Source organism: Sceloporus occidentalis, unplaced genomic scaffold, assembly GCF_023333645.1.
Source record: "Sceloporus occidentalis isolate IW3139 unplaced genomic scaffold, rSceOcc1.0.p SCAF_5, whole genome shotgun sequence".
In the NCBI taxonomy this organism is placed as follows: Eukaryota; Metazoa; Chordata; class Lepidosauria; order Squamata; family Phrynosomatidae; genus Sceloporus; species Sceloporus occidentalis.
Genome location: NW_028316985.1, coordinates 174,265,174 through 174,285,440, shown reverse-complemented (window position 1 = coordinate 174,285,440; position 20,267 = coordinate 174,265,174). Strand labels below are relative to the sequence as shown.

Sequence of the window (20,267 nt, the reverse complement as noted above, 5' to 3'; positions counted from 1 at the left end):
TGCCTGCTAGTTTGTAACTGGTTCAGCTAGGTGGAGCCATATTACACCAATTCCTAAAGAATTACAATTCCAAACTCAGTTCAAGGTACTGGTGCACACTTAAAGCCCAAGATGACTTAAGACCCAGATATCTTCCCAGGTCAACCTGCCTCAAGCTCTTAAGATGCAGCCTTTCACTGAGTACTATTAGTTGGTGAAGCCAGTTTTACACCTAAGGATATGACTTTTCTATAATAGTGCGGTGACCTTGGGAACATCTCCCAACATTACAATATTTACATTGGAAGGACATTCTAAATTCTTCAGGTATTGCAAACAGGCTTGATTATCTCTACTTGCAGTTTGATGCTTTTGTTGCTGTTTGATGACAGCGCTTGAGGGAAAGGTTACTTTTTTCAGTAAACTTCCCATAAAGATGCCTGGGGCATTAGGGAAGTTGCAGTCCAAAAGCACTTTTCCAAGTGCAGTTGGATTTTATATTACATGATGGAGGCTGAGGTGTTGTTTGGACTGTCTTCTATTTTTATTATCTGGATCAATTAGAATGACGGTTGGTCTTGAAACTCATAAAATAAATCAAAGACAGAAGCCACTCACAACACTGAACCATAAAGAATGGTCTTTGAGGAGTATAAATTCAGGAGTTCTAAGGACAAAAGAAGCTGAGAGATGGGTGTAAAATCAGACGCCTGAAATCTGATGTGTGAATCTCCAAGGAAGAAGTGGGGTTGAACTTCAGCTGCAGGTAAGTAAAAGGGAGGACTAGTTCCAGTTTCAAAACAGTTCCAAGACAGAGGTCTAAAGATGAATTCATATTCAGTTTTTTCACTGGAACAGAATGAATCTGAAATGATTTCCTTTTTTTTAAAGGGAGATTAATTATGTCCCTCTTAATAATTGCCTATTAGCCTCATGTGCAGGAGTTAGGTCTGTGAACAGGCACTAGCCATATGGGGGACCTTAATTCTCAGATCTCACAGTCAAAGCAGAAAAGGACACAAGTCTATAGACTGTGACCCATCTCTCCATAAGGCACCTCATCACCATGGTAACCAAGCGCCTCGTAAAACACTAATGAATTTACCCTCACAGCAGCAATGACATTGGGAAGGATTGTGAGATGCTCTCTACATCATCTTTGGGAGCTTCCTAGGACCGATTATACCTCCTGTAATGGCATACAAATACCTGGCCTTTTCCCCCAGAGGGAATGCAGAGGGTTAATGATGCTTATGGCCCTCTTCTATGGAAGACTGGCTGCACTATTCCTCTCTCTCTCTCTCTCTCTCTCTCTCTCTCTCACACACACACACACACACACACACACACACACGATATTTACGGATATCAAAATAACTGATCTCAGCTGAAAAATCTCTTCCACCTCCTCCACACAGGAAACGTACAACAGAGATATTTCCTTAACCTTTTCTTGTAATGTTCCAATTTGTACATCTCACTACATCTAAAATACAAATCATATAAACACAAAATAATCCAGATTCAGAGAAAATAGCAAGTTTATACAAGCAGAATTACCAGAGTAAAAACTGGAGAGGCTCCTGTGCCATAATGGTTGTGCAGAAGAGGGAATTTCAGCATGTGTTGCTTATTGCCTAGTTGTGTGGCAAGTAGTACCTGAAGAAATTCCCTCTTCTACTCAGTTATTAAAAGGCACACGAGTCCTCTCCCAGTTTGAATTTGGCAAATATACATGGGACTATGGTGTAACAGTTAGACAACAGGATGGGCACTTGAGAGGTTCCTATTCAAGCTCACACTGCATGACTTTGGCCAGTCGCATTCTCCCTCAGCCTGACTTACTTCACAAAGTTATTATGCAGATAAAGTGGGGAAGAAGAGAGCCATGTAAGAGCCCATTGGAAAAAAGCTTCCCCCCCCCCCCAAATGTAATCTATAGATGACGGCAAACCCAACCGATTGCATGTCCTGAGCCTCTTCAGACCAGAATTATACTGCCTCTGAACATAGAGGTTTCATCTCCCACTTTGCCAAACAGCCATTGATAGATCTACTATCTAGGAATTGAAGCTGCTATCTCATCCTGGCTGGGACCCAGTACAAATATTTGTACTGCCAATGCTAGGACTCTGATCAAACAAACAAAGAAGAAGAAAGCAAAAACAAGCAATATGGAATAAAGAGACTGCATCTGTTTTTCAGCTGTCTTGAAGGGGTAGCAAGAAATTCTCTGTGCTTCTGACTATTATAAAAGACCATAAAACATTTTCATGATGACGAATGTATGTCACAACAGTTCAGTTTTAGGAGTGTTGAGTCAACAAGGGTCAGCCCTTTCAGCAAGCATACCTCAAGTCAACTTCAAAATAACAGTCCCTTGTACTGCACCGCCAACTCTTCCCACACAATCAGACATTCACAGACTGCACACATGCAAACACACATACACATCTTCTTTGGTATGATCATGTAGAGATGGTGAGCTCTCTCCAGACTACAATAGATTGGCTAAAAAATGAGCTATCAAGAGAGAGAGAGTTCTACTTGTTTTTCAGCATCTCTAAACCATAGTAGCATTTTATAATAGCTGGAACATTTTTATAATATGGTCCATTTCATAATAGCTGGATATATTTTTGGGTGAGGAAGAACTGAAATATGCATAGAGCAGCATAGCCTTAAATGACACTGGTGATATCATGGCATGGCAGCAGTGGTGGAACTCAGGTTACCAAGATCCTAATTTCTAGAGTGCCTCTTTCCAGGCTAGTGCACTTCCCAGAGAAGGTGAAAAATGATTGGAAGACAGTTGGAAGCCACTAGCATGACAATCTGCTCTGCTATAAGCCCTCCCGACACATACACAACCAAGCACTCCTGGTTTACCAGATACAACATGAAGAAGCAAATTTGGGAAGTTCAAATTTGGGAACTCCCATGTCAGTGGGGCAGTGAACCAATCTCAGGTTTTAGTTTAAACTGTAAAAGAGCTACCCAAGATGCTGAACCGCACTCTGCCCAGCTCCTATAATTTCAGACTAAACCCAAAAGAGTATTTAATACCGCCCCCCCAAATAAGGCTAGCGCTACCAGCCACCACTGCCCAAATATTGTCTTCTTCTATCTCTGCCTCTTGTGGAGGAGTGGGTGGCTGTTTGTTTGTTTCATATCCCACCTTTTCCCCAGTGTGGGACCCAAAGCAACTTAAGAGTATAAAATAAAAACAAAACATAACTAAAACATTGTAAAATACAGGTGTTGTTATTGTTATTTTACAAACATTACATACACAGTACTATTAAAAACAACTGTAAAATTACAATTTAAAAGCTTGTTTAAAACATATAGATCAAAGTCCAGCACACCTTACTGAAAAACCCTTCTGCAATACCAACTGAAAATCAAAGGCTGTCAAAATGTTCTTGTTGTGTGGCTTCAGGTTGTTTTAGACTTATGGCAACCCTAAAGTGAATCTATCACAAGGTTTTCTGGGGCTGAATGTGTGTGACTTAACCAAGGTCACCTTGTGGGTTTCCATGACTGAGTGGGGAATTGAACCCTGATTTACAGAGTCGTAGTCCAGTGCTCAAACCACTATGTCATGCTGCTCCCCTCTTTCTCTACACACACATGAACACGCGTGCATGCACACACACACACATCTTTGCTTGCCAGAGAAAAGAAAGCAAGGCATTTAGCTCCTGTGGCTGCTTTGCTTGTGGGAATACCATAGTCTAGAAGCAGCCACTGAGAAGGCTGTCTCCCATATTTTGATCAAATGCCCTTGTGACAGAAATCCCTCCCACAAAGATCTTAAAATTTGGGCTGGCTCACACAGGGAGGTATGTTATTTTATATAATCTCAGCCCACGTCATATAGGGTTGTTATAGTGAGAACAAGCTGTAACAAGCAGAGTTACAGTAAAGCTACAGAAAGCAGTCTCTGATGGATGAGGAAAGTAAGTCCCACTCTCTATGCACCAATATTAACCTAAACCAGCAGAAGAAAGAGAGAAGGAAGTGAGACCTTTGCTCTTTCTCCCACTCCAATTCCTGGCATGCTTCTACATAGCCTGCCAGTCTTTAGGTGACCACTGGGTAATCTCGTTTCCCCCTCAGGCTACGAATATGTGGTAGCCACTGGGAAATTTTCATTTTCCAGGGTTATTTCAAACCTTGAACATTTCACATGACATACTGACAGTTGCTGGAGAGAGTAGGAGAGGGGAAATCTCATCCCTTTAACTGTAAGAGAGTTTGGGATTGTAATGCATACCATGGATTTCAAGCCCCCTTGACCCTGAGTCTTAGCAGTATTATTGATGTGGTTTAATCTACTTGGAGAGCAGGCAGCTGCATAGACAGATTAGATATTATGTGTGAGTTTTTTGCTCTACCAAGCCCACGGACTCAGCTGCTTGTCCCAACTGGTCATCCACATCTCCTAAAGGTAATATGTGAACAGTGTAGAATGCACAGAAAATATATGGCAATGGCTGCAAATTATCCACCAGCTCAGGAAGTCCTGCTTCTCCTTAAAATGGCTACTGCTGCTATGCAATGCAATTTGAAATGATGTCAAAATGGTGTTAGCAGAATGATGGCTCTAGCATAAGATCCAATGTTTTACTTACCGCTTCCACCTCTGCTGGGTCATACCAGACATTAATGTACGGATGCTGTAAGGCTTCGTCCACTGATATCCGTTTGGCTGGGTCGATCACTAGCATCTTTGACAAAAGGTCTCTGGCTTGGCTAGCTGGAACAGTTAAACGAAAACAGAAAATGTGTCAGAGCAGAACAATATGCAGCCAACACAGGACGAAGGTAGACATTGATTAGAGTGCCAAGTTCAATTGTTAAGACCAAGCAGCAGGCTTCTGTTGGTTTCTGAAGATTATATGTCGCTTAAAAAACCCTGTATGTTCAAACTTAACTGAGCTAAAAAACTGATACCTTGTTCTGATAGACCTCCTTGTAACTCACAGTAACAATTTTAAAACTGAAGCTTTCTTCACAGTTTTAAATACAATGCAATCATAATATACCCACAATTTAGAAATTACCCATTTCTGAATAGACCCATTTCCAAATTACCAATTTCCTAGAAGACATACTGTTTCAATAGTAGCTAATCTGATCCACATTTTAGCCCACTGCTTCTTAAACTATCTGATGTGGAGGACTGACAGAGGTTTTTCCCCTAAAGTACCAGGGACCAGCACTACATTTGTGCCCATTACGTATACTGTACAACTGTTTCTTTTATTCTGAAAATTCACTGCAGACCAGCAGCCTATCATCATCATCATCATCATGATGCCTGTCTCCCACGACTGGGACTTAGGGTGGCTTACAACATTAAACAACAGTACAATTAAAAACATACAAAAATAGTAATGGAAATGAAGACTGTATTTTTTAAAACAAAATGGGAAGATGCACTTCTAGATCAAATTTAAACACCTCACTAGGATACTGGCCTCCACAGACACATTACAATTGGACAGGTGATCATTAATACCAGTCATACTTCAGCCTCAATGGTGGCTGATAGCTCTCATGTCAATGGAGCAGTGAATCTGCTACAGGTCTTACTAAAAGCCTTCCAAGCTGATGACCCTGTTTGGGGGTTAGACTTCAATACCTTGGATAGCTTGTGTGAAATTCAAACTGACACAGAAGATACTAGGCACCACTGAAAGTCTGTAAGAGGGATACATATTTCGGTATCACAAAAATTGTCACTGTGGTACATCTCTAGACTGTCCATCCTACAGAATCTTGTGATTTGTAGTTCTGTGAGGCATCAGCAAGCTTTGGCAAGGAATGCTAAAGACCTTGTAAAACTACAAATCTCAGGATTCCTTAGGATGGCGCTGTAGCACTTGACATGGTGTCAAACTGCATTATATCTACAATGTAGAAGCACGCCAGGCCTTCAAGAAACCATTGTTGCTTTTTAAAAAAATACAAAGAAATTTAGTTCCCAAGTTGAACTAGGTACCATGGTTACTTACAAATTAAAAATCGAATAAACTAAACATACACATTTTATTGATTTCCAGAAACCTGGGATATTCTGTGTTTTAACTGTTTGCTCCAATAAAATTACATATGCTTTCCTAAATAGCAGTCTTCTATGCAATCCTATGCTTGCTACTTTAGAAACCAGCTGATCTCAATGGGATTTGTTTCCAGATGAGTAAGCATAGGGCTTCAACCCAAAAGTACTTCATATCAGAGGTGGATATATTTCAGACTGGCAGGATCTTATTGGTGTGTTTTAGTCAAGCACCACAATATTCCATTATGCATCAACCCCATCTAAAACAAAGTTGAAACTTGTCAAAAGAAATTACAGAAGATAAAAGCTGGAAGTGACTTCTTGATATTTTAGAACACATTTTTGCTCAATTTGTGGCTGAAAAATTCAGCTGTGTGTGCACAGGTGTCAAAACTAGCTCCAGCTCTTGCTGTTTTTGCCCACTTCAGTCCAAGAGGAAGACAAAAATAGTCCTGCAGCTCACTTTCTAATTTGTTGGCAATAACTGCATCATTGTTCCTAATATTGTATGTACAGCGCTGTGTAAATTTACAGTGCTTTATAAATAAAGGTTAATAATAATAATAATAATAATAACAATATGAAGAATAATACCTGCATCAGCAATCATATTACTACAGCATTATGAACCTAAATCTACTCTATTTGCAATGAAGTAATTACCGGTACTTCTCCATGATAAAAGCCATTGAATGAGAAGCAGTCTCAGCAGCGGCTATGAGCTGTGTTGTTAATAACCCCTGGGATTCAGAGAAACTCTCAGAATAACAAGTAAAACATGTAGACAGACCAGTACAGACCAACCATTCTGACAGATGGAGTTTGATTAATCCCCTGATGAAAGATCATTTTGTTGATTGACAGGGAGAAGGAATATAGCATTTGGCTGGTTCAGAATCAGTTTCCCTCTATCTGTCAGTCAATGCATGGATATAAATGGTGGATGTGCGTCCATTTCTTTTTTACTTTCCTTTAAAGACTAAAATGTTTTTTATACGTCAAACATCTCATGCATAGGTCTTCCTCAACTGCTTCTCCTCTCTTTTCTCCATCACTGTCATCTATAATTCCTGATGCAAATACAAAATCTCCACTCATTCATCATTTGAAGCATGTTTTTAAAGGATCAACCAAGAAATATGAATGCTAGTAGCAGAAAAGTGCCTGCCTGCATGCTTTTGTTCTCCAAGGATAATAGAGCAGTTATAAGGATGCACATTTATCCAGATTAATCCAGAATAATTAACATCTTCCAATTCTGTGGTTACATAAATCTAATGCACATTGGGAACTCATTGTGTAATCATGTGATGAAAGGGTGGACATCCATTTTCCTTCCCTAATAAACCTGAAGCAGAGATTTCCATAGCATTTTCACATGTGACCTAAAGACAGAAGAATCTACCAAACTGCAGGCTATCAGAGTTCTTGGATTTCCAAACAAAAGATGATTATGATGTGATCCATATTGGATTGGAAGGCGGTTTCTCCTTCCTTACAGAGAAATGTATATGTATTTCCATGTACCTTTCCTAAATGGATGTATTTTTTGACTATATTATTTAAAAATACACATTTTTATACAGGTTCAGAGAAGAAGGACCATCATTGGCAAGGGCTAAGAACCTGCCCCCATCCTAGGAGCCCTTCCTGTAGTGTAGAGATTAGAGAAAAGGGTTTGTTATTGTTGTTTTAAATAAATAAAAAAGAAGAGAGATAAGAAGAAAGGAAAAGAATGTATAAATCAAAGGACTGGAGTGCTTGTAGCAAAAAAGATGAAGCAGAACAACAGTAAACACATCTTATCAGAGCCTTAGGGTCAGAACAGACTGTCCAAAAAGGATGCATTGGGTCTGCCCCAGAACTGGTTGCCCTGGAGTCACAGCAACCACATGCTATTTGGGCCAGTTAAAAGCCACCTTAGACGGGCTGGCTGCAACCCCAAAGTGGTTTCAGGCCACTTCAGTGGCATGCGGCGTATAAACCCTGCACACCAAGAGCATTTGTAAAAACATCTTGGGATGTGGTCGGCCAGGGTGGCTTCTGAACATCTTGGGAGCATGAGGCATCTAAACGTCATGTCTCCAAGCCTGGCTTTTAAGGCTGGTCTGTTCCAGCCCTTAGGCAGGAATAAGTCTGGCCTTCTGGGATTAGCTCCACTCATATGGGGTCACTACAAGGTCTTTCTTTTTCTTATCTGGAGTGAATGGGAGGAGTATAACCCAAAAACGTTTTAGATGAAACTAAAACTCCAAGATATTGGGCCCTTATCTACTGGAAAATGTAGAAGTTTGCATATTTTTTAAATTGACACATTTCATCATGTGCTTTTTTACATGTAAGCCTTTGAATATTTATTTTAATCCCCTGCAAACCTTTTTCAAAGCTATTAAATATATGTACTTCTGACTGCCAATTGCATTCAGGTCCACATTGAGGTCAGAACAGTGGATAAGCTCTTATCACAATGCAAACATTAGTTAATTTAAGCATTTAAACTTTTCAGCTGGGGTTCAGATTTCATGTTTTCTGATTTCCTCTACTCCCCTGCAGTAACAGTAGCTAAAACAGGCATTAGGGGTGTACAGTTTTCAAAGACTATTTGCAGTTTAGTAATCATTCTGTGCAAAACTCACACATGGATTTTAGAGAGAGGGAGAGAAAGAGAGAGAGAGAGAATGGGATTTTCTTCCTCAGGGGATAAAAATGTCTACATTACTTTTTTGGCATGGAAATGCTTTTTCCTATCCACAAAATGCTGTTTTTTGATACACAAAAGCATGTGTGAATTGCATAGAATAAATCCTGAACTGCAAAGATTCTCATCAATCCAGGATTCTTCACGTCATGGTTTCCCAAATTTAGGAAACAGATTTTAAACCATTTCCCAAACATTTTAAAACATTCTTTATATCCCTAGTAATCATAAGAAAATGCAATCCTCCACATGTGAATTCTCAAGCTGTTTATGCAGCCCTTAACTGCCCTGATTCCCTCAGACTGCTGTCCCCCACTCCACCCCTATTTTTGGCCAAATAGCAATAGAGATAGCAATAGCAGCTAATTTCAATACTGCTTCATACTGAACTAAGCAGTCACTAAGCGGTTTACAACATGTAAGCTAATTGCTCCCAACAAAGCTGGATACTCCATGTTATCAGCTTTGGAAGGATGCCAGGCTGAGTCAACCCTAGAGCCCCTGGTTAGTATCAAACTCACAACCTTCCGACTGTGAGTGAGTAGCACAAGTATTATTCTTCCAATACAGTTTCCATTTTAAATCATGCTCTTGACAGCTCACCCAAGAAATATGATTGTGCTGAGGAAAATAGGACTCTAGAACAGTATTGCTCAAAGTGGTGGCCCATGGACCAGTGCCAGTCCATGAGCCATCAGCTGATGATTTGTGCTGTGTGTTCAGGAAAGAGACAATTGTACTAATGGGCACAAATATGATAATGGTCCCTAGCACATGGGGGGAAGGGGGAATGATACCTGTCACATTAGACCCATATCATATGGTCTAAGAAACACTACTCTGGGAGAGCAATCCCAAGGATACATGCAGTGCATTAGACGCAGGTTGCTCTTATCATCTAAAACAGTTGTGTTCAGCCTTGGATACTCCAGATATTTTGGCCTTCAACCTCTTGCCATATTTCCTGGCACTTCAGGAAGCTGAAGTCCAAAACATCTGAAAGGCCAAAAGCTGATCTAAAACTTACTGAAATTCTGTGGACAATTTTGGTTTCATGCTATAATGGATAATTGGCCATCAAAGGGAGAATATCCATTTTAAGTAGAATGAAAGTGGTCTCTTAATGTCAACATGATAGTTTATTTACATCACTTCTTTGAATAAAACACCCATTGAATTAGGCAAAATAGTTCTGCTGTTATGGTTCATTTTATTGTTATTGTATTGTTTTGCCTGTGAACAAGAGAGTGTGAAGGTCCTTTCTGAATTATTGTACTTCAAACAGATGATGGGTTGGACTAATATGAATTCTCACTAGGAAGAAATGAGCATAAGGGATTTCAGAATCATGAAGCAGATCTCCAAATAGCATCTACAGGTGGCAACCAAATGTCAAAATATCACATTCTGTTATAAAAGGAGGCACTACTGGCTTTCAGTATCTCAAACACTTTATTTAATGGTAAAGAGGTTGGGGCCATGTTGTCAAGAGAGAGACAGTATTTTAAGGAACTAGATAAGGATAGAAAATCAGAATTGGAAGTGGGGTAAGCAGTATTTGTATGTGTGAAAAATATGTTTACAGCCTTTATCCATATAGCCAGTGAGTGAAAGACCATCTTAATTATCATTCCCTCTGCATCTGCTTTAAATCCCTTGTAAATCCATTATTCTGTTCCCTTAGTGGGGTGGAGTGAGGTGTGGGGAGAGGATTATAGAAATAGCTCAGTGCTTCTGGAAACATTTGGCCAGATTATCAATCACCCTTCAGAGTGGAGACAAACATCCTTGCTGTATAGTGGGGAAAGGCATTCTGGGTAATGACATGCAAATAAATTACAGCAGATTAAAAAACATTACACGTTGCCACCACAAGCAACCTTGGGAATCCATGTGTGCAAGACTGATACACGCTTCAAGTTTGCCAACTGTAATCAGAAGCCTTGTTTCTGTATTAAAACATACATCAATCATTGTTTTCTTCAGAAGTGTGCCATCCTGTTGCAGACAGCAATGGGTTCAATATAGTTCTGAAATCATTACATTTCTTGTCATGGCAACATCACATCTGGCACCACTGTAATCAACATATTTCATAGTAATCAATACATTTTTGAAATAGAGTTTCCTGTAGCACGCTTTGGTTGCTGATGGTCCTAATGGCCGGATGTTAAATGTGATGCAAAGCACTAAACATGTGAAAGATGCCTGCAATTTTTCTTGTCCAACAAAACAGTATGTTTTAATACACTGAGAAACACCACTGAGAAAATTGGCAACCATTCTGAGAACTTCCCCCACATTTCAAGGCACTCTGAGAAAAATCCATACATAAAAAACAAACAAACCCGTGGAGTTTTTGTTTGCTTGTTTTGCATGCATGTGCATGCATGCACGTGCACACACACAGACACACACAAACAAACAAATTGGGGATGCCCCAAACATAACATTTTTGCCCTAAAATGAGTGTATTTTGTGTAAATTATTGGCTGGCATCCTGCTAGGGATACAGGAAGCCCAACTACTCTTTTATATGCCTTTTTATGGTTGTTGTGGATGGATAAATTCACTGACCCCTTGCACAATAACTTCCACACCCTCAGGATTCATCTTCCTCTGGTGGGGCCTCCATTCCACAGCCATTTAGTGTCTAGTGAAGAGCAGAGGCATTGGAAAAAGCATCTGTCTATGCTCCAACAGTCAGGGGTAGAAGTACATAAGCAGAGATCCTGGACAATTATATTGATATTTTACATAGTAGTTGTTTCTCCAGCATCCTTTGTTCTCCACTGGCCTCTAAAAGTCCACTAAGAGAGGTATTGCAGGAGGAAGGTGAGTTCTGTAAGAGGGGAGGCATGGCATACATCTGTCTGAGTGGAATATTATGCTACATTTCCCTCCCCACAATCTCTGCCATTGTTTTTTGGGAGGGAGGAGGAAATACTGTTACAAACCCCCTCACACACACATTCACACTCATACACACATTTAATTACTTTACGTGGGAAAACATTATTGCATGTGAGATTCAAATTTACTTTACGTGGGAAAACATTATTGCATGTGAGATTCAAATAAGCAAAAATTTACATCCCTATTGTGCATTTTCCTTCGCACAAAAAAATTGAAATTCAAAGCAATTTGGCCAACAGCTTTCACCATTTCTTTCTTTCTAACAAGGCTTCAGTGTGCTTTTATTCATAGCCTAGTTGCATTCAAGGTACTTTCTTGTAACCACAAAAAAACAAACTAAATCCCCATCTACTCCTTTCCCATTGAAGAACACAGGGCAGTGACAACTCTCCCATAAGCATAAGAAAACTGCTGACAAGGAAGAGACTTTAGGACTGCCTAGATATTTCATTCTGTTTGCAGTTTGGAGCAAACTGTACGTTCCAGATTAATGAGTTGATCAAAACAGTTATCCCATGGATCCTGTGATGCAGTTCTCAGCACAAAAAGAATATGTGTAGGAAAAAATGCATGTTTTAGGCTCCTATACATTCAGAAATATGTAATGTAAGATAAAACATTCAGAAAAGAAGCTATATAATACCCCCCAAATTTTCAAGCAAACCTGATTAATGTGGAAATGAGATAGAGATGGCTTATTCATGAACCCTTGCAAAACTGACACAGAATGGAAATAGACCCCTTCACCCTTAATAAATATCTTATTCCTAGCAATCTGTGAAGAATTGTAACAGAACAAAAGAGTTTTCTTCAAGTAATCCAAACTGGCCCACCTTATCCCAGCAAGGGGCCACCCTGAAGTCACTATTTGCCAAAAGAATTTATACACTAATATCAAATGCTTATCTGAATAATGCCTGGATGACTGATCAATTTGTGACTGTTCTAACAGGCAGTGTTGCCAGCAGCTCTAGTGGGGAAATAATTTCAGGTGTAGAAGTCTTCTGGTTTTCTAGGAGATTAAATTTTCAGGAATCATCAAATAAAACATTTTATAGCTTGGAAATAAAAGTTATCACAAAGAGCTACAGATGGAAGGTAGTTCTTTAATGGAATAGCTTTAAGGACCAGTTGAAGAGTTGACAACACTGCTTCTAAAACATGAACCATACTGTCCCCATATTCACTACTGTGACATTTTTGTACCCTGATAAGTAAATATGAGTATGACCCCCACTCCATAACTCCCTCTGTCACACCAGATAATAATTTCTTGGGAAGAACACTGGTGCATTTTCAAATATTGTTATACAAATGAGGATGGGGCTTCTCTTGTTGGGCTACTGGTGTGCTTAGGTGTTCATTCAAGACAGAAAGTGGAAGATAACCTTTTTTTCTTTTCTTTCCACTAACCTTTCCCCCAACACAAACTTAGCAAGGCTCCTCTGACATATCTGAGACCATAATCTAAAGTTGCATGGCTCAGTAACTTTGCAGGCATTATTAGAGGGAGAGGTGGCCAATAATTGGATGAAAGGCTATGCAGGTTGCTTTGATTTGCAAGATGCAGAAAAGATGGAATAGAAATGGGATAAAAACATTTGTAATGTCAGACACACGATCTCAACACATTTTTTTATACATGCTGTACATTCCTTCTTTGCTCTTACCTTTGAGTTTGTTGTGTTCTGAATCGGCAGGAAAGAGAGAATCTGGGAAAAGTTTGGGGAATGTGAGGCCAGCATATTTAGGTCGGTTTTCCACGTAATTCCGCACTGTTGGCTGGAGCTTCTTCATGAACTCTGGGCAGGGGGTTCCCAACTGTTCGATTACCTTATTCCACTGATCAATATCTGAGCAGAGATAGTTAAGGAAAGCAGAAACGCAGAATTCCCAACCCTATTTTTGATCATCCCAAAATGTTTTTACAATTTTTCCTCCATACAAAATGATTGAAGACAATCAAGATTTGATTCATGAAAACTTCACAGTCAGTGGTTCACTATGGAAGCAACATCACATCAAAAACAATTTCAACCACAGCTCAAACAAGCCCAAAGACTTTAATTAAAAGTTGATATAGCCCCTCCAGTTTGCAAAAAATGACACAACTCGTATATTAACTTTGTAATTGGTGCTCACCATAAAAGTTGTTCCGTGAACACCATCTTAAATGGTTTCCCATTCCCTACTTTGATGCTTTAATCACTTAGTAGTATAAGCACATGGAACAGTGCTCATGTCATGATCAGCAACCCTGATGGAGATGTAATACTGACATCCTAACTGCTCAAACAATTATTACTCATGTGAGCAAAACATCCATATTTTACCATGATTGTGTGAAAGCCAGAAACATGTAGAAAAGTCAAACTATACATTTTTAAAAGTAAGGCACAGTAGTGTGACTTCTGTAGTGTGATACTTCATGGGAGAACCAAAAAATGTCAAAGCATGTTACTTCAGCATTTTTTGTTGCTTAGTTGCTATACACAGAGAACATAACAAAGATAAAAAGGCTACAGGACATAGACAAGTCCTTTGTAATAGCTTTACTGTTCATCAGAACTTTATGTTTGTACGAGGAAAAAAAGGCTGATGGGACAAAACATAATGTGAACTCTTTGCAAGACATTTCTGCACCCTTACTTTTTGAACCTCATTATACATCATATGAGTTCATGTAGAAATAAGACACTGCATAATGGAAGTGTTTTCCACAGGCCCTATCCCAGTGGGGGCAAACACATGCATTTGTACACATGCATACAAGTACATAATAGTGGCCAAAACCCTGTATCACAGACACAGGGTGTAGTACAGTTGGCTCTCTGCATCCACAGATTCTGCATCCATGGGTTCAACCATCCATGAATTTTTTAAAAAAGAAATTCCAAAAAATAAATCTTGATTTTGCCACTTTATATAAGGGACACAATTTTACTATGCCACTGCATATAATGATTCTTATGCATCCATGGATTTTGGTATCCATGGGGTGCCTGAACCAAACCCCAGGAGATACTAAGGGTGCATTGCATAAAGGTTCCACAGCTGGAAATATATTATGGCTCTCTTCTCATGCCCCCTAAGACTCTATTTAGCTGCTACAGCCCTGCCTCCATGACCATTCAGTGACTGGTAGAGATCCAGGCAGAATGGGGTGAGGGGAGCTGATATGTGTTTGGTAGTGTCCCCATAGCCAGATGCAGAACAATGACATTGTCCACCAAAATGTGGGTCCTCTGGAGGTCTCTGTGGACAAGGGCCTCATAATGTTCTTCTCCAGTTCCACCACCTTCTTCCAACAATGGAATGGCCATGGAATTTGGGGTGCAGGGGAGTAGACGCATTTAATTGGTGAGTCCTGGGGGCACTGTGGTCCTTGCAGAGATAGGAGGAAAATTCTGACCTTGCAATGACCAAATAAAGACACACACCAGGTTGAAGTTAAACTTCCACTTGCCTATATTACTAATTGGATGCCAGCCTACATGTAGCAAGTAGTGCTGAGGATAGGGAAATCATATTTATTAATTCACACCATGTGTGCAAGCCAAACACAAACGTCCTGGCTTTGTTTTGTTTCCACAGACTTTATAGCACAAGTTTCTATATTGAATATGAATATATACCTGCACACATCTATTGCTTCCCAATGTGGAAACTAAAGACTGTAACATTTTTCAGTAAAGGTAATTTTATTGCTGAACAATGGTTCCAAGTCATGATGGAGGAATACAGGAAATGTGAGCAGAAGGGTAATTCCATGTTCATATTCTGGCTGGCCACGGCAAGAACTTAATGCTGAGCTCTACTTATATTTTCATGACCACTTGAAAAGCAAGATGCAACTAGGTTCATCTACAGAATCTTTGCATGGTTTTATTTGGTATACCAGCTGGTCAGCAAGAGATACCTCTGCATTTGCTACTTTAGCACCAATGACATGACATACTCAGAACAGAATGCAGAGGTCCTCGTCCAGACATCTTATTTATTTATTTATGGCATTTATAGCCCTCCTTTCAGCCCTAAAGGCGCTCAGAGCGGCTTGCAATTATTTTTTTTTTAATAAGATGTTTCCCTGCCCTCAGGCTTACAATCTAAACATCTTATAACAAGGGGGAGTAAAGTGTGTCCCATATGCAGCCCCCCCGGCCCTTTCGGTGGCTCTCAGGATCCCCTAGGGGTGTGTGTGTGTGTGTGTGTGTGTGTAGTAAAAAAAGGTTTTAGTCCCAAATGCCTCAAAACACCTTCTGGAACATGTATGTGTGGCATTTCCACCACATTCAGAGGTCCCATGAGTAAATAATAATAATAATAATAATAATAATAATAATAATTTGGGATTGTTTCAAAAAGAACATTTCTAATTTAAAATGCTCTCTGTGAAGTGTGGAGGCATTTCCACTGGGTTTGGGGAATCTGGTTTTATTTGGCCCCTGGAAAAGCCTTTTCTGAAACAGATAGTGAATAGAAAGAGACTTCAGTTCGTCCTTCCTTCCTTTCTTTCTTTCTTTTAAGGCTTATCCTGGACCCAGGAAAGTTTAACAATATGGTGATAATGCCCTTTAGAAGTAATCATTTGCAGAAAAGTGGGAGGTTGTTGTTTGGCACTCCAAGGTCTGTTGGGGCACTAATGTAGTCCCTTAGCCTTCCACAGTTGCCATTCCTCTCTTACAGTCTGGAGTGAAGAGGGACATTGCAAATTAGATGCAGCAAACCTCCTTCCCAGAGGCACCAGCCTGGGACACTGAACCTTGGGTTCCTTTTTCTACCCATTCCACCGAGCCAGCACCGAGGGGGAGAGAGAGGGGCATAGCTGGGAGCAGCAATTAGATGCAAACAGAAGCTTTGATTCACATGTCCAGAGGCACAAAAGCACTGCCTAAGCTGCCCTGCACAGAGACAGACTAGCACAGTTTGCCAAAGGTTTTTCTTTGTCTTTTCATTCTCTCTCTCTCTCTCTGAAACACACCCACAAACACACACAGAGACACTGTATTATTCTCCTCTCTCAAAATACTTGAACCTAGGTTTATCCAGGAATGGATTGTAGGTGATTCAGGACATTTTTTAAAAAGTACATCTGCAAAGCACAAAAGTTCACCATTCACATATGTCTAAAGCCCTCCCTCCATGATAACTGTCATCCTTCAGCTTGTGAGAGAGTGACCAGGCAGGCCCAGCTCCACCAGGGCTAGCCTGAAGAAGAAGAGCCCTCCCTCCAATCCATCTGCCTTGGTCCAGGCCTCAGAGGGAGAGAAGAACCACTGGACCTCATCCCCTTCCCCACCACCATTCCCTTCTCCTTTTGTGTCGTGTCTTTTAGATTGTAAGCCTGAGGGCAAGGAACCATCTAATTAAAAATAATAATTGTAAGCTGCTCTGATGGCCTTTAGGGATGAAGGGTGGGGTATAAATACCATAAATAAAAAATAAAAATAAATAAAATAAATAAAGCCTTTCCCTAAAACAACGTCACGATTTTATTTTTCTTGCTATCCCTCATGCTAGAGCTACTTCCCAGAATGCTTCTGTGTAGTCACTGAGAATGACAGTGGAAAAGCACCTCACTGGCTATTGAGGGACAGAGGAAATATACGAGCAATTATGTAAAATGAATTGTACAGTTCACTATCCCATGAAATCGACAAATTGCACAACGTACAGCACTATATTGCTTCGAACATGTCTTTCTATTTACTCTAGAGGCAAGATACACCCACTGTCACTCAGCTCAAAAGGTTTGACTTCTTGGCTAAAAGGGGAAAATGTCGGATACCCTGAGGGTTGGCACTTATACCAACTGATCGTATCTATAATTTTAAGATATCCCTCAAAACCCCTCTCAGTGAAATCTGATTTACTGAGGAATAATACCAAGAAAACAGGGAATGTCTGTGGAATGGAATTGGGGAGAGACAGCCATGGATTGACTGGACATGAGTGGAATGTAATGATTTCACCATATCTCTACCTAACAGCCTGCTGAAGGTAGTAACTGAGGGAAGCATCATAGAAGGACTCCTCTATATTTCAAGAATTGACTCAAATTTAATCCCAAGATATTGCATTGCCTCAACATCTTGTGTCAGTGATACCGGACAAGAAACAGTACCATAGCATAACAATGTAATCAGAAAGCTATTATATGCCGCAGAAATGAGCAGAGTAAAGACATTGTCAGAGGGAGAACAAGATTAAGACTGGGTATGATGAGGGGGAAAGGAGGATGTCCACAGACGCAGACATCACGAAGTGATACATCTGTATCCTATACCAGTACAAAATATTGATTATTTGCATATGTCCGTATTTGTTTCTGCTTCTCATATGACATGGTATCAATGACAGTCACTATCCATTACATTGTTAAGGCATGCTGGATAAGCCATATGGATGTTTCTATATATTAGCGCTCAACAGTTAAAATATATATCATCCCTTAAAATTCCTTTGAAATGTTGGCTGAGTGAACATGTAATGAGATATGAGCTATGTTTGCACGTAACATTAAACTGGGGATCATGGCTTAATCTACCTTGAAGTCATAAATCTGAGTGCTAGTGTACACACTCCATTCACATTCATTTTGCTCCTCTTTACATGTGACTCTAGAAACAAACTGGGGGGGGGGGGGTGGTGGTGGAGTTGATATCCCAAGCCAGGATAATGGTTAAGGATGCTCAAAGAAAACAAAACTGTAAACATGACTTGTGGCCACATTGAACCATAATCCTGGGTTTGAATGACATGCAAATTTCTCCTCCACTTGGTTTGTTTGCCTGCTTATAGAAATGGAGTCTGCATGAATTAAAAAGGGGCTGGATGGCCATCTGTTGGGAGTGCTTTGACTGAGTATGGCAACAAGTTGGACTGGATGGCCCTTGTAGTCTTTTCCAACTCTGATTCTATGAATTTTATTCAATTGGATATTTATATAGGAATTTTCTGAAATTCATATATTTCTTCACAAGAAAAATATAAGCAAAAAAAATAGCATGCGTGTTTGTTTGTTTGTGAAATAACTATGGGAGAATACCAAATGTATATGTTAAATTTACCCTCTAGAAAAAGGGTTTTGAGGACTTAGCTCTTAAATATCTGGCATTACATCCCTCTGCATGTTCATGGTGATCAACTAGGGGTGCCAGCTCTCATTTCTTCCTTATCTAAGATGCTCTATATGCAAAGAATCAATATTCATCTTTAACAGATACACATCTGGCAGCTAGAACATGATGGCCCTCTCCACACTGGCACAGTGTAACTAAATTTTGTATGTTCGTTTTTTATGAGAATTTACTAATTCAACAGAAAGAACTCATTTTTTTAAAAAAAAATATCCAGCTTTGGAAGTGAAGCTGACAGTCTTTCACTCTTACTTACGCATGCAAAGTGCAAAGTGAGAGATAACAGCAGAAGTTCATTTTTGCAACAGAAAATAAAAGAACAAGAAATATCACACTTCTAAAAAAATAGAAATATCACACTTCTAAAAAAAAATAGAGTTTTTCTCCCAACTAAGGAAAGTTAGGCAGGTTACACACCGCCATTTAGTATGCAATGAATACGTACTAGGGTTAGGAAGGGGCGGTGTTCTGCACCCCCCTAACCCTAGTACGTATTCTGTACGTACAATATGGTGGCGGCCGTTCCACACGGCCGCCACCATATTTACGTATCGGACGCTGTGCGTCCACACGTGTCGCGGCGTCTATGACGTCGCGAGTCTGCCCCTGGCGCCTCGCGACGTCATAGAGGCGCCGCTTAAAGAGCTCCATTTTGGAGCTTCTTTTTCGGTCCGTGCGGGAGCCGCGCGGTGTGGCTGCTGCGGCTCCCGCACGGAGCAAAGCGGCGGTCTGTAACCCGCCTTACAGACTAAATGAGAACAGCCTTGCAGGAAATGAAGTGCACACTTAATAGCATATCCCCCTATTTGTTTAAGAATACCAACACAATTAAGAGCAAATTTCAAACAAATCACCAGCTGTTAGTGGCTGGTTTCTAGGGAGTTATTTCTATAACAAAAATGCATTTAATGGTTTAATTATAGAGGCTCTGTGAACAATTTTTAATAAGTATGTAGCTGTTTGAAGGAAACTAGGCTTTTAAAATGTGTTTTAGAGGGTACCTTTGATTAGGTTTATCTTTCCTTTTCCTTCTGGAAACATATTTGTATTTTTAATGAAATACATATATATTAAAAGCCCATTTACCTAAACCCATAGGAGTGATGGATGAATCCAATGCATAATAAGAAGTAGGTATCTTTAAAAAGGGAAAAAGAAAAAAAGGTGTGTGTGTGTGTCTAATGTTCAGGAAGTTTAATAAGTAAAAAAGGCACATTTTGCTGCAGACTGTTGTTTCAATAGGAGACACAGCCAATCTCAGCTCCCTTTGATAAGTATACATGTATGCTGGGGCAATATTCAGGCAGGACACATAGGCTCACTGCAGTTCTTTGAATTCTCTAGCCTTGGTAGGCATCTTGGCAAGACCTTCTTATAACGAGTGATGCTGATAGGAACAGGGAAAGGTCCCCCACTGCTCTCCATTAGCTGGCTATCCCATGTGTGTGATGATTTTTCAGGTCAC

General features: G+C 40.0%; 1 protein-coding gene across 5 annotated transcripts in view; it reads right to left on the bottom strand.

Moving 5' to 3' along the window:
• MAPK10 (mitogen-activated protein kinase 10) overlaps positions 1 to 20,267 on the bottom strand; it is a 268,834-nt gene that overhangs the window by 33,693 nt on the left and 214,874 nt on the right. For all 5 annotated transcript variants that reach the window (XM_089526169.1, XM_089526166.1, XM_089526167.1 and 2 more), the window contains 2 exons: positions 13,334 to 13,516; positions 4,617 to 4,741 (listed from right to left, as the gene is read on the bottom strand). In XM_089526169.1, coding sequence (XP_089382295.1) covers positions 4,617 to 4,741; positions 13,334 to 13,516 — 308 coding nt within the window. The remainder of the gene's footprint in view (positions 1 to 4,616; positions 4,742 to 13,333; positions 13,517 to 20,267) is intronic.